General features: G+C 44.7%; 1 protein-coding gene across 7 annotated transcripts in view; it reads left to right on the top strand.

The window, feature by feature from the left end:
* LOC102383202 (AP-3 complex subunit beta-1-like) overlaps positions 1–14,773 on the top strand; it is an 89,365-nt gene that overhangs the window by 29,607 nt on the left and 44,985 nt on the right. For all 7 annotated transcript variants that reach the window (XM_025201403.1, XM_006021435.2, XM_025201404.1 and 4 more), the window contains exon 2: positions 10,821–10,896. In XM_025201403.1, coding sequence (XP_025057188.1) covers positions 10,821–10,896 — 76 coding nt within the window. The remainder of the gene's footprint in view (positions 1–10,820; positions 10,897–14,773) is intronic.

Here is a 14,773-nt window from a genome sequence, read left to right as displayed (position 1 = left end):
ACCCTAGCCGCCCTGACCGTGAAGTAGCGCCTCCTGATGTCCAACTTAAACCTTCCCTCCGCCAGCTTGTGACCGTTATTCCTGGTCACTCCTGGCGGCGCTCGGGGGAACAGGGACTCCCCCAGTGCCTGTTGATCCCCCCTGACTAGTTTATAGCAGGCCACGAGATCCCCCCCTCAGCCTTCTCTTCTGGAGGCTGAACAGGTTCAGGTCCCGTAACCTTTCCTCGTAGGACCTGCCCTGCTGTCCCTTGATCATGCGAGTGGCCCTCATATTAATTTGTTTACTTGCAGAGGATTCCTGAAGTAGATTTTTCTCAGATGATGTTGTTCCTCTCCTTCTTTGTATTAGCTTTCTGTATACGGTTTGTACTCTTTCAAGGCAGTTTCTACATGTTGTTAAATGTTTCTTCATTCTTGTTGCGTTGTTAGCATACTCCTGCCCACAATATTTACCTCTACCAACTTTCTTCCTTCCTTCAGTAGCTTGAACTTCACTCTAATGATGCCACATGCTAGTTTTTTTCTGACTTGGGCATTATTATGACTGCTTAATTATAACTTTGAAACTGCTAAGTTTGCCTAATATTGTATTGGCATCCATTCATTGTTACTAATTAATTTTATGGAACAGCTACCAAATTGCCCATCAAGAATGACAGGCTCCAGGTCCATATCCATGCCCCCTGCCCTCCCCGAAGTGGATTAGTGTGTACTGGGGGCCCTGGACAATGGTGGGGGAGGGGGGCAGAGGGCAGGGCCCCTTCCCCTTCTGGTGCTGGTGGGGAGCCTGGGTGGACCCTACCGGGGTAGGGAGGGCACATGTTCCCTTCTTCTTGCTGCTACCTACCCTGCTGTGGTCTGTCTCTCTTTCCACCCCCCCCACCCCCCCCATGGACATACAGACACAAACATACTCTTCCTGCCATAAACACAGACACACACATACAGAGACGGGCGCACATTCAACTCGCTCTCTGCACATGCACACAGAGACGCAAATATACTCTCCTGGCCATGAATGTGTGTGGGGGCGTGGGCATGCACACATGCACGTGTAGGGGTGTGCTCATTTGGAGGGAGAAAAAGATTTGGAGGGGGGGTGCTGAGCATGCATATGCCCTCCCTCCCACGTGAAAATCTGTGGGGGACGGTGTGGGGGGGCGGGGGCAGGGATCAGGAGGTAGTGGAGCGGAGCCAGGCCCAGGCTCAGGGCCAGCTGTGCCTATGTGGCCGTGCCTTCCCCTGCGCCTGGGGTCATGGCCCCAGGAAACTGCGGCCCCTTGGGCCCAAACCTGCCCTGGCTGTGGCCCCAGACTGTCGGGGGGGGCCCAGTGTGGGGCCAGCCTCTGCTGTAATGTGAGGCTGAATGGAACAGAGCCCTGCCCTGGGTCATCCTGGGCAGCTCGTGCATAGGGCAGGGCGGTGCAGCTGTGGGCTAGGCTCTGCCTTTGCTCCTGCCTCCGTGCCTTGCTGCTTTGACAGCATGTGATGCCATGCGCCTCCTGCCTGGCCTGCCCCCAGTGGCACTCAGATGGTGCTGCACGGCACGCTGTCGGAGCAGCCACAACAAGGCAGGAGCAGAGGCAGAGCCCAGCACACAGCAGGCACAGCTGCTGAACTCAGACTGGTAGGGCAGGTGGAGTGGCATACGGAAGTGGGGTCCGGGGGTTTGCAGCCTGTCCGCTTCTGGCTAGAGTGCCGAGCTGGCTGTAGCACGCCCCCCCTGCCCCCACCCCGTGATGCTCTACCCACTGCAGAAAACTTATTTTTTGTCAAAATAAAGTAATCTTAGGATAACGAGGCAGTGTATTCTAGAGGATGGAGCACTGGGCTGGGATTTGGGAGACTAGAGTTCCATTCCTGAAGCTGCCACTGGCTTGCTGGGTGACTTTAGGCAAAAACCTTTAGTCTTTTGTAGATGAAGAACTGAGGCAAAGGAGGGTAATATCAACCCCTGGTAGGACACATGCTTTGAGCTCTGCTGATTAAAAGCAATATATAAGAGCCATGAATATATTAAGATAATTGCCATTTGCTTAATTTTTATCCACATAACTAGCAGGTTAAATTGCCTTTTGAGCCTATTTTTGTTACTGAAATGGAAGAATAACTTAACTATGATTGAGAATAGTCTGGTCTCCTTGCTGTGGTGCTTCTAGTGATCACAAAAAATAGATGAAAGCCCAGGGGAAAGTGTAGAGTCAGACTTGCCAGGAATTGCAATTAGGTTTACTGAAATGGATTTACAGTTGGATTACCATAAACCTCAGAAGCTAGCAAAGTCTGTGGCAAGGAATATGGGATGTTGTGGATCAACATAGGGTTTTCCAGAGGGCAGAGCTCTGTACTTTGATTTTTAAAAAAATTTTTTTAAACATAGTAGAAAAGTGAAAATATGTGGGGGTGCAGGGAAAAGCCTGACACTTGGGTAAACCAGAGTGTGTAATTAGAGGTTTTAAACACTATTTATTTATCTGGTTACACACATGATTAGAAGTTGCCACAGACACAAGAGCAGGGGTGTCCAACCTTTTTGAATGTGGGGCCGGATCACGAACTTTTTATCACCCAGTGGGCTGACAAGCCATATTCAAAGACCTCACAGGATGTGGTATCACATCAGGAAGTGATGTCACGTGACCTTTGACACCAGTGAAGTTGCAGGAAGTGACAATGAGGGTCTGGAAATGTGGTTTAAAATCCAAAACAAAAACAGTATAAAAGCAAGAATGAAATAATACCAAACACTTGACTAAAATAAATACTTTTGCTTCTAGTCACTTTTCAATGAATGAAAGAAGCATATTGCAAGTCGACAGATCAGATTTGGAAAAGAGATCAACCAGAGTGGAAACTAATCAAAGCAATAAAATATGGGCATTTTTTAGAATAATCTAGACTATTTATATGTAGGGTGACCATATATCATGGATTGGCTGAGAGAGTCCCAGATTTTATAGGCTGTCATAGCGTCTTAGCCACTGGAGAAAATTTAAGCAAAAGTACCAGGTTGGTGGGAATCTGGGAGCTGGGGGGTTGGGGCTGTGTGTGTGTGTGTGTGTGTGCACGCGCACTTCCAAGCACATGTGTTGCAGCTGACATAGCCAAAGCAGCTATTGGGATGTGCTGGGAAGCATGGTACTTTTGTCACTGGAGCAAGGGCTGTGGGCTGGGGTGGGGACTGGGGTGCTGGCCAGGCTGGGGATGCTGCATGTTCTCTGTCTGCCCTGCTCTGACTCATGGCTCTGGCGCCATTCTGGCACCTGCTGCTGCATCCTGGCTGTGTGCTGCTGGGCTAAGGCAAAGTCAGCCGCATTGCAGCCCCATGTGGAGAGCCCCGTCTGGCCTGACTGCATCCTGCCCTAAGCAGAGAGGAGAGTATGAGGCTGGGGCTGGCTGCCCCTGCCCAGCCAGGGATTCATGGCCAGGATGCAGCTGCAGGTGTCAGGATGGGGACAGGGGCAGGGCCAGAGCTGTGAGTCAGACGGAACCCATGCAGAGCCCCCAGTCTGGCCAGCGCCCCAGTCTGCCGTCCCGGCTGTGGGGCTGTGCTCCTGACAGCTGTTCTGGCTCTGCTCACTGCCACACACTTCAGCATGCATGCATGTGTGTATGTGCACGTGTGTGTGCATGTGTGTCCTCCCTTGTATCGCTTCATCCTGGATGTCCTGGTCTGAGGAACAAGTGCAACCTCTGGGCTGGGCTCCTCCTGCCTCCCGCCCAGCCCAGCCCGGCTCCGGCAACCACGCACCCCACAGCCCCGGCCCAGCCCTGAGGCGCCCCCAGCTCCATGTGGGGACTTACCCTGTGCCTCTATCCACCACGCATGCGGGCAGGACGCGGGCCATGCTGCAGCTCCCCTGGCCGTGCACCGGGGGCAAGGGGTGGAGCCAGAGAAGAAGTTGCATGTGCTGTCCCCTCCCCAGCTCATCCAGTCAGGCGTGGCTGTGCCAGCCGCACACCGTGCAGCCTTCGGGGCAGCGGCAGTGGGACCCGGCTCACCGATGAGCCCAGCCCCGCGGGGGTAAGCAGCTCCCCTCCCCTCGCTGCCAGCTGGGGCCCGCAGGCCGGCCCTGCCTGCCTTGCCTCTGCCCCACTGCCGCCGCCTCCGTGGAGCAGGCGCCAGGACGCCTCCCCTGTCCCAAGCGAGGGACCTTGGGCCAAAGAAAATGGCTTGGGCTGCATGGCGGCCCGCAGGCAGCATGTTGGATAAGCCTGCACTAGAGCAGGGGTGTGCAACATGGTGGATCCAGCTGGCGGCCAGGCTCCATTTCCCAGCAGCCCCTGCAGCCAGTTCCCATGAAGGAAACCCTGGCAGTGGTGGTGTCCTGACAGCATGGGGCCAGGGTCTCCATGGAGATTTGGCCCCAGCAGTGCCGGCAGGGTGCACAACTGGGACAGGGCTGCTGGGAAATGGAGTCCACCCCGGGCCAGACTTTGCCTGCCCCTACACTAGGGTATATTTATGCCTTTTAAGTAAAAAAGTGAGGAAAACATTCATACTGTGTTTCTAGATAATAGTTTAGTATAGTTTTCTTACGTGAAGATTTGTCTTTCTGGTTTTCTACATACTAAACTATAATTACTTTCAAATCTGAAAAGATTGTGTTCAGTTGTCAACTCATTTGTAATTTCCTTTGCTGGCAGGTGGACTGATATGATAAGAACACTGTTTGTAGAAATCCATGAACTAAAGACCCTTTCTTTTCATTAATGAACATAACACCCCCACCCCCTGCATTTTGAAGCTTGTCTTTCTGTTTTAAGATTTTGATTAAGGAAATGAAATGTTTTGTTGTATCTTCCTGTTTCTGAGATTATGAAAATATTGCTGTGCTGCTTAGTAAACAATGTAAAGGCTACACGGCTGAAACAAGTATTTGGCAAGTTCTACTGGTGATTGTATTTAGCTGATAAGATGTATTTTTCAAGGAAAATGACCTTTGCAATCTGTATAGCATTTTTTCCCTTCAAGTTAACACAGTGGAAGGAGTGAATATCCTGTTACCTCACAATAATTTCTTTTTAATTCCTGTTCAGTCTCAGTTGGCATTAAGTAACTTGGGTTAGCTGATTGCTGACTACTTTCTTTACATTTGAAAGAATGGAGCAAGATTCTTCACTGCTCAGTAAAATTAATGAGGCTTCTGGATGTATTAAATCTGTTCTTGAAAAAGCAGGAAGCCTCCAGGTTGCACTGAAGCTGGAGCCTACTATAGAAGAGAAAGGGCTTACCAATAGTTCTGATGATCCATGTGTACTCATGGAACTAAATCTCACTATGTAAGTAGCTTTGATCCTGAGATGCTTGCCCATCTTTTCTTCTTGCTTCCCATGTAAATAGACTGCAGTTTTTATTGGTTGAAATGTGAGCAATGTAAACTTGAAATAGCTTTCTTGTAATTTCAACAATTAATGCAGAAATGGTGTTTTCAAATAATTTAATCATGCTGTAGTTTTTTAAGACTTCTGAAGAATGGCGTGGAAAAAAAAAAGTTTACAGTAGTAAAGCTGATGTATTTTATTGTTTATGACTTTGTAAACTGTTGTGGTTTACATCTTCTAACCTCCTAGTTATTTAAATATTAAAATGTTTACTGTGGATAGACAGTATTATGACACATGACACTTTTTCCTATTAAGCATCTTTGTCCCATTCTTTCTCTTTCTTCCCATTCTTTCTATATTGCCAGTATCTTGACTGCTGTTTTCTAGGGTCATATGTGCCCTTTCAACAGCTACTTAACGTTTTTGGCTTATAGTCATTCTTTTCACCCAGGTCTTGGTTCTCTTGTTGTTTCCAGCTGATAAGCTCCCAATTCATAGTAGAAACACTTGTTATTAATCATGAAGTGCATGGCCTTGCACTTGTGTTCTATGTAGTTTCATCCAGTTTCAATTGCTTCAGTTCTCCAGGTGATTCAGTTGATGTATGATGTTCCAGTCCTCTGATGCTTACAACTTCGGTGTCATCAGCAAATACTATTAGCATACTCCTATTTTGTGCGCCAAGCTAACTAAACTTGTAAGTGAGGTCTCTTCCAAGACCTGTCTTGAGAGGAGGTACTCTAGCAACCTCTCTTCAGCATTGATACTTACCCTTTCAGTGTAACCAGTTGTTTCCCCTTCAGCCAATCCTTACCCACTTTAGAGTTGTTCTAACTCCCCATCTCCAATCACTAATAATTCTCCTGTTGTACTATTTCAAATGCTTTACTGAAGTCGAGATGCATTAGAACCGCAATTTCTTTGTCTAAACAAAATCAGCTATCATATTGACAAAGGGAAGTTTCATGTTTTATTTCCCATATCTTTAATTATTTCCTTCAAAACTTGTTTTGAATCTTTGCATACTGCTTGAACTAAGACAGGTATGTGTGTAGCTACTTGGATACCTTTTCCTTTCTTCCTTTTGCATAGTTATCTCACGTGCTGTTTTCAGAGTAAAAAAGCTCTCCTTGACTTTGACACATCTGTTTATTTGCTACAGGACCTGCAGTTTAGTGTGCCAGTCTTTCAATTTTTTTTGTCCTCCTCAATGTGAATAGATTAAAGCTTTTTCATCTTTGCTGCTTCTTCAGTTGTGGTAACTTGGATTATTATTCATAATGTCAATAGCCATGCTACCTTTTTCGTCCATATCAGTGTCTTTATGGCAAATCGTAGCCAAGCAAGTATGCGTATGTGCTTTGACCCATTTTTATAACCTATGTGTTTTGGTGTGGTTTTAGGTATGGCTTTTGGGCCATACTGAGATTGTCCTTCTCCTCTCTTTCCTGTTTTCACTGCATAGTAGCTCTACTTAATCTTGCCTTGTTTTCTTTTTTTATGTATATGGCTGAAGAACCTTTTGCTATTTGTTTTAATTACCATTGCAAAATTTCTTGGCTTGTATTTTGGTAACTTACTTTTATCCCAGTGCTTCTTGATCTCAAAAGCCTAAAGTATGTCTCTTCTTGCTGATTAGTTCTGTTTTCCATACCCGGTAGGCTCTCTGCTTGCTTTTGCTTTTTTTGGGAGGGGGGGAGTAACTGTTCTTACAGTTAAATTTTTGTCTTTGGCTGGTTTATAATTGTAGCACTTTTTGGCTTTGAGAAATTTTAAGTCCTTTTCTGTGATGTTTCCTAGACCCCTAAAGAGCAATTGAAATTATTATGGACTCAGATTTGCCCATGTCTGTCTTGAAGTGTGGTGCCAAAACTGGATGCAGTACTCGAGGTGAGGCCCTGCCAGTACAGAATTGTTTCTTTTGACTTGCAAGTGACACCTCTGTTAATACAGCTCAGTATGCTATTATAGGCTTATATTGGCAAAAAGAGCGCACAGTTGGCTGGCATCTGCTTATGGTCTACTATATCCTCTGGGTCTTTGGGCAGGACAGCAGTATAGCCAGTCACTTCCCAGTTTATGTTTGTACGTGTGATTCTTCCAGGCTAAGAACAGAACCTTGCACTTGTCCTTTATTTAATATAAAAATCTGTTCTAAAAAAAATCCTGCTCTGGCAGCACCCTGTCCCTGTGAGCAGGTAAAAACTCTTGTATTTAGTAAGTTTAGAACTAAGTTGTAGGATAGGGAGAGAACTCAAGGTTTTCAACCCTCTGCACAAATGTAGGATATGCTGTTCTTAAACCATCCCAAACATGCCTATCCATCTCTTTTGTGAAACCACCCAAATGAGGAAATTCCTTGTTCCTTTATCTTATGGTCTTCACACGTATGACTTTTATTTCCCCCTGCAGTTTTATCTAAATCTTGCTTCTCTCAGTGTCTGTTTTCCTGCATCATTCTTAAAAAGAAGTGCTTAGAACTGGAAGCACTAAAATTGCTGAGTCCTAACCCGTGCTGAGTTGAGTGATATCATTACCTTCCATGTCTTAAATGCAATACTTAGGTTAATACAGCCTAAGAATGCATCTGTTTGTTTCCTGTTCTTTCTGGGGGGGTTGTTTTGTTTTTTGCAATGGCATTACATTGCTAACGTGTGTTGAGTTTGATCCATCATGGCCCTTAAGGACTCATTTGGCAGTGTTACTGTCTAACGGTAGGGTAAGCAGTGTTACTTCCTGGCCACCTATCCCTTATTCTTTCTGTAAACATCCTCTCTCCTCAGGTTACACCTTATTTTTTTTGTCCTTGAATTATTTTATTTTGTTGTCTGCGGCCCAGTTCTACAACTTTTATTGTAGACCCTATTGATTTCTACGAGTCCCCTGGGACTTAGATTTTTGGATTGCTTTAAATGCTTAAAAATAAGGGCTGTGAAGGGGTCTTTCATTGTGATAAAGTACCTCAGCTGTATTATGAGCTATGACTCTTCAGTTGAGCAGGGTCAAGCTTCTGATGGAGACCAAAGGAGAAAAACTGTGGTTTTCCACAGTTGTGGAAACCAAAGGGAAATGATGTAGACAGCAGCTGTAGGTTGCTACATGCATGACTGAAAAATTCTTCAGCTATTGGGGTACTTTGGCTTTACGTACAAGGTAATACTCGAGAATTTCAAAGTAAGTGGAGGGTGGAGATAACAGATAATGGCTTAATGAACAATGGCCCTTGTTGAAAGCTGGCATTTCATTGAATTGCTGGTTTTTAAAGTGAGCTGATGATGGGTCTAGGTCCTAATGGGTATCAACCATGACATCTAGCACTAACGTTATCACAACAGCTGGACCTTTTGTTGTTGAGGAAGATCAAGTGTGGGTCCTTTACTAAATAGAGGTGACAGCCTCATGACAGATGAACCTAATAGCAGCTTTCAACTACCTGAAGAGTGAAAAGGATGGAGCTAGACTGTTCTCATTGGTGGCAGATGACAGAATAAGGAACAACAGTCTCGAGTTGCAGCAAGGGAAATTTAGGTTAGCTATTAGGAAGAACTTTCTTGGTAGTAGGGTAGTAAAGCACTGGAACCAGGTTACGAAGAGTTTGTGGAATTGCCATCCTTGGAGGGTTTTAAGACCCAGGTAGACAAAACCTTGGCTGGGCTGATTTAGTTGGGGATGGTCCTGCTTTGAGGAGGGGTTTGGATTAGATCAGGGGCTTCCAAACTGGTATGCATTCCCCTGGGAGTATGCAAGACATCCATGTGGGGTATGTGGGAGGAAGGTGGATTTAATTTTCATGATTATTGGCCTTTAGGGGGTTAGAATATAAAACATATATGCTGATAGGGGTATGCGGGCAGCTGGTAAATCTGGAAGGGGTATGCAATAAGAAAAAGTTTGGGAACCTCTGGACTAGATGACCACCTGAGGTCCCTTCCAACCCTACTTTTCATTGATTCTAGCCAATGGTGTAGCTTAGGCATATTTTGAGATGAGGAAACTTGCACTCTTGCTAAGCTTTAATAAATTCTTTTGCTCCCAAGCCTCTGAACAAAGACTCGTTGCCTTAGCAGTACTTATACTGGTGGCCACCCCTGCACAGAGGGAGAAAAAAGGTGGAGCGTGCTCTTTTGCCCCTGAATTTCTTTAAATATCCAAACTGAGTCAGGGCATTTCTCTTCAGCTAATTGTGATAGTCCACGACTAACCAATATGAACAGTGAATCTTCCTGGCTTTGGTGTGTGCATTTACCACTGTATCCATCTTTTGTCTCTACATTTAAGTATTGCATTGGGGTGAAATAGTGCCAGCTCAAGGCTTTCTTTTTTATGTTAATGAGACTGGTGGAAGAGTCTATTATACTTTCCCCCCGCCCCCCAATTCCCTGGACCATGAAGGTACACCAAAACAAAGCTTGGGTCACCCTGATGTCATATGCCTGGTCCAGGACCTTTGGCACACACGAACACATAATTGCAAAAACACCTTCTATTTTTACTCCCCAATTTGCTCTCCCAGGACAATGACTTCACGTATGTCTGTACTCACTTCACCTACCTGCATGGATGCTGGATGGTTCTTGTACCTGGAGTGCATCTGTTTCACCTCTGGCAGATGCATTCTGATACATGACAAGAAAGCCTCCACAAGGTGTACCTACTTGTGCTTAGTGGTCCAGATTCTTGTTATGGCATCTAACGTGGGGTTATTTCCCCAATGCTGCCCTTGATTCCGAACTACCTGTTGGAACTGAGGTATTTGGACCCATTATTTAATTCAGAGTTTACCCAGCAGTAAATTTAATCTGTCACCCCCTGTCAAGGACTATCTAGTTTTCTCACAGCCTATTGTGTTGAGATTTCTGAAGGGACGGGCAAAGATCTTCTTCTGCGTTCAGGGTCCAGTCTTTGTCTTTACTGCAGTAATGCATCACCATTTGAAACAATGGCATCTGTTTTGCTGCAAGACTTTTTTGAAGACCGCCTTTTAGTGATTACTTTCACCGAGTGAGTGAGTGAAAACTAAATCCTAATGGTAGACCTATAAAAGTCTTCTGGTAAAAATCTTCAAAGGCTTGGGCTATGCATACCCAAGGGGGCTCCCTTTCCCCCACCCCCATTTTCCAGATTAGTGATGTAGCCTCTTAAAGAGTATAGAAGGAGGCAGGAATGAGGAGCGCTTTATATCCTGTAAAGTTAAAAAGCAGTGATAATAGGTAATGTTACAACCCTTTCCTTGGAGGAATGTGCTGACAAACTACTAATCATATGTTATACTTTTTGGTTTTGACTGTTACTTGTACCATTACCCTTTTCTTTTGTGTAAAATGGCAGCCCATCTGAGAAGTCAAAATTGGTATATGTTTCTGGACTGTTTAGTTGTCCAAGTTTGCTGACTTATTGATCTGCAAGAATCAAGTTAAGTGTTGCATAAATGTTTTTATTTGACAGTATTACACTTTCTTATACAGTCTTTTTTTCCTCCCATTACTGTAGAAATGAAGACCTAAAGCAGATGTTGGAAAGCAATAAAGATTCTGCTAAATTGGATGCTATGAGAAGGATTGTTGGGGTATGTGACACTTTTTTTGGCCAATAAATGTTGTTGCTGGATTATTTTCTCTGTGTATCTCCATTTAGTAGTTAGTATTGCATTTGTTGTTGGCTCCCCAATAAGCTAATATGGCATCATAGTTCCTAGACATGTCAAAGCCTTTCACTCGTCATCTCAGTCTACCTATAGGAAGGCCTTTGAGTAAACTGAGAAATGCATTTGAAATTTTAGGAAATGTTACACCCACAATTGATAAATTGTTGGCAGCATTTGAAATAAAATGTCATGAATTTACTGTTGAAGTTTAACAAGTGGAAAATTGGATGCTATTTCCTAATTTAAAGTTTCATATTTACTTTAATGAATAATATGCAAAGCTTTATGTTAAACCTCAGCTACAAAAAGTTTTAATAACTTGTTTTCCCACCTGTACATGACAGTCCCAAGACTGTCACATGTGAAGAGGGTTGAACTTACAAATAGGCTTCATATGATGTAGTAGGCGGTCACCTACAAAAGCTCATGCCACTCGGAACCACTTAGTATCCCCCTCTGCCTTCTGCTTATTGGTAATGTTGTCAATTATACTATCAGTGTAAGAGTCATGTTGCATTGACTTTCTCTTTTTTTAAAAGAGAGCAAAAGACCTGTAAGTTTACCTATAATCAGAAAAAAAAGAAACATTTAAGCAAAATGTTTTAAATAAAAGATGTCTTAGTGCAAACCTTTTCTAATTGCACATATTGTATATTTGCATATAGTAGACATAAATTGTGCTATAATTGCACTGCACAGTGACTCCTTAAATTTTGCTCTCTTTGCTGCACCCTCCCTCTCTCATACTCTCTGATTGGCCAAGGGACCCCAGCAGCCTCTCTGCTTGCTCCTGATCGTCCAGGAGGCAAAAATTTTGGTTCTAAATACGCCGTGGTTTTTGCCTCCTGGCTGATCAGCAGCGAGGCCACTGGGGTTCCTTGGCCAGTCAGTGGCAGGAGGCAAAATCCACAGCGTATTTAAAACTGTATTTTACATCTCTTAGCAGTCTCTCCCTCCATCCCTTTCCATAGTTTCTATTTAAAATCCTTTCTTTCAGCAGTCTATTCATACAGTCTGACAAAACTGTCTCTAAATGTGCAGGGGCGTGTGCCTGCAGTGGTACAAATATGTGCCACTACTTTGTGCTGCAGATCTTTGTTGTGGAATACTGCATTCCACCTTGAGCAAACTGCTCTTGTCTGGCTCCTCCCGGCTCCTGATGTGCTGCAGCAGCCAGGACCCAACATGGAGGAGTGGAGATGCCCTGGTCAGCAGCAGAGCATCTCCCTGGAGGGCCATGGGTCGGTTTGTTCTGGAGCACAGTATTGTAGTATGCACTGCGCCACTTTTTCAGGGGGGGTTGCTACCGAGATCCAGTAGCAGTTTGGGTGTGGAGCATTTTTTTGCAGTGCGACCCAGATCTTCTTGCAATCCACTCTTGGGTCATGACCAGGGATCCTGGTTTTATCTGATTTAAAAAATCACAGGTTCTCTGACAAACCCCCCAAAATTCATTATTAAAATTAAAAGCCCCCTGCAGCACCTGCCAGCCCTGCTGGTGCCCCTCACTGCCCCCCTGCCCTACTTGTACCCCTGCCCCCCCAGGCCTTCCTGAAGGGGCCCCCAGCTGCCAGGGCTGTGGGGCCAGGGACCCAAGTCTGCAGCTCTCTGCCCCCAACAGCAGGCAGCTGCAGCAGAAGCAGCATGGAGCCAGCTCCCCCACTGCTCTGCCTGCTCGGGTGGGGGTGGGGACAGGTCCTGGCTCCACCCAGCCCTGCCAGAGGGGCCCCCAGCCCCCTGCAAGCCCCACTTACCTCAGGCTTCAGGAGTGAAGAGTGAGGCTGAGCTGAGCAGAGTGGAGCTGTGGATGACTGGGAGTCTTAGGCCCCACCCTCCCCCTCTCCTCTGGGCAGAGATGGGGGTTTCCCACCCTGTTTGTAAACAGTTTTTGCAGGCTGGAGCTCAACCAGCCTGCAGAGTTGTTTTGCAAAAGCAGGGAATCTGCGGGTTTCTCTGCTAAAGGGAAAAATCCATGGTTTTCTCCATTTTTCCATGGGAAATGGAAAACCCAGATCCCTGGTCATGACCCATGGGTTGAGAAACACTGAAATAACTGGCAGCTCTAGTAGCCTATGGAAATACGGTAGAGTTGGTTTACCTAGTAACTACCTCTGTGATGGTGCTGGTGCCAGAGGCAATGAGGCATCCTGAGTTGCCAGGTTTGTGGATTTTGGGTTGACCTGATGCCCTACTGATTCAGAAAAAATTCTGTTTGAAGAAACTTCTCTAGGAATTAAAGGGTTCAGTTGATGTCATCTTAAGTAGGCTGTTGCTTACAAAAAAGCTGATTTCCTTCTGCACCAGTTAGTCTCAAAGGATGCCTGGAGATGTGCAGGGAGGTCACCCCATCATGCAGTGCACCACATCTCACACACAGCACATTACAGCACATCAGAGCAGACTTGATTAATAGAGTCTGCTGGTACACACTAATTAGCCTGCTCCAGCAGTCTCCATGTCTTGTGTATCAGCATCCCCATACTTCAGAATGGCAACAGGGGCGCTTTAACTAAAGCTTGTTCCATTAGCTGTAGTTAAAGTGTCCCACTGTCACTTTGAAGCATTGGGACATTGATACACAAGATGCTACAGGTGCTTTAATTACAGTGGCTCTTGGAGCTGCTCTAAATAAAAACCCCCCCCCCCCCCCCGGAGCACATGTAAAAATGCCGTAAGATTCCATCCTGCCCTGCCTTCTACCATTTCTGTTTAGGAATTGAAGGGTTTTTGGTCTCTTTCCTTTCTTTTTTTATACTGTGCATGTTTAAACAGGCTTGCACTAAAATCTTAAAGTTAAAGATTAACATGGTTCTTTCTAAAACAAAGTAAACTTTTTCAAGTGCTATCATACATTTTTTCCAAACTATATCTTCTTTTTAAAGCTTATGTGAGGCTTTCTTATCCTTTTTTAGTGTGCAGTATGTCAGAACTACGTGGGGGTTTTTTAGATTTCTTCTCTTCATATACCTGAGGAAATATAACTAACAGTCTACTCCTCAGCTTTTTTTTAGTTCTTCTTTTTTTTTATTGATAAAAGCGTGCTAATCCTTTTACCAAGCATGTTGGCTTATCATATCACTGTTTTAATGATGTATTGATGCAGTGATTTATGGGTATATTAGCATTTGATCAGACATACCCAAGCTGAGCAAGGTTGAGAGGCATATGAAAGCTATTTGCTGTTCTCTATTTCACTGCATAACTTCAGTTTTCCTATCTTAGAACCTAACATTTTTTCTAATGTCCTTTTGTTCCTTTTTCTACTTTAGTTAGTATAGAATATGAGCTGAGTGGGTTCTGGCTTAGATATCACTTGTTTTTTGCTGGAGGTATTACTCAGAGATCTATCTCCTTCTCCCCTTAGCATCTGAGTTTAAATAGATTTTAAATGTTGCATATGTATTGCAGTGTACTGAGGGCTTTACTTTTGTTAAATATTTAATATTAAAAGATGGCATTTTTAATAAACTGAAATGAAGGATGAAGTTACTTAAGTGTTAGTGTACTTAAAGATGCAAGTATGTCTAAAATGGGCGTGTGCAGCCTATATATTTATAGATACTAAATTTCAAATTTGAATATTTTTGAGTTTCCTTTTCTTGCCTTGAGGTGTTAAAACTTTGTGTTAGTAAAATTAAAAGCTGGTTAACATTCTAATATTATAAAAGCCTTTGTCTGTCTGTCATGTTTATTTGTGCTCTGACTGGCTGACAAACAGCCAGTCGGAGCACAAAGAAGTATTCGGACATGTGGCAGCCTGCTGCTATGATGGTGGGGCCACAGTGGACAGAGTGTGGGG

The sequence above is a fragment of the Alligator sinensis genome, unplaced genomic scaffold (assembly GCF_000455745.1).
Source record: "Alligator sinensis unplaced genomic scaffold, ASM45574v1 scaffold159_2, whole genome shotgun sequence".
In the NCBI taxonomy this organism is placed as follows: domain Eukaryota; kingdom Metazoa; phylum Chordata; order Crocodylia; family Alligatoridae; genus Alligator; species Alligator sinensis.
This window is presented reverse-complemented; position numbering and strand designations above follow the sequence as displayed.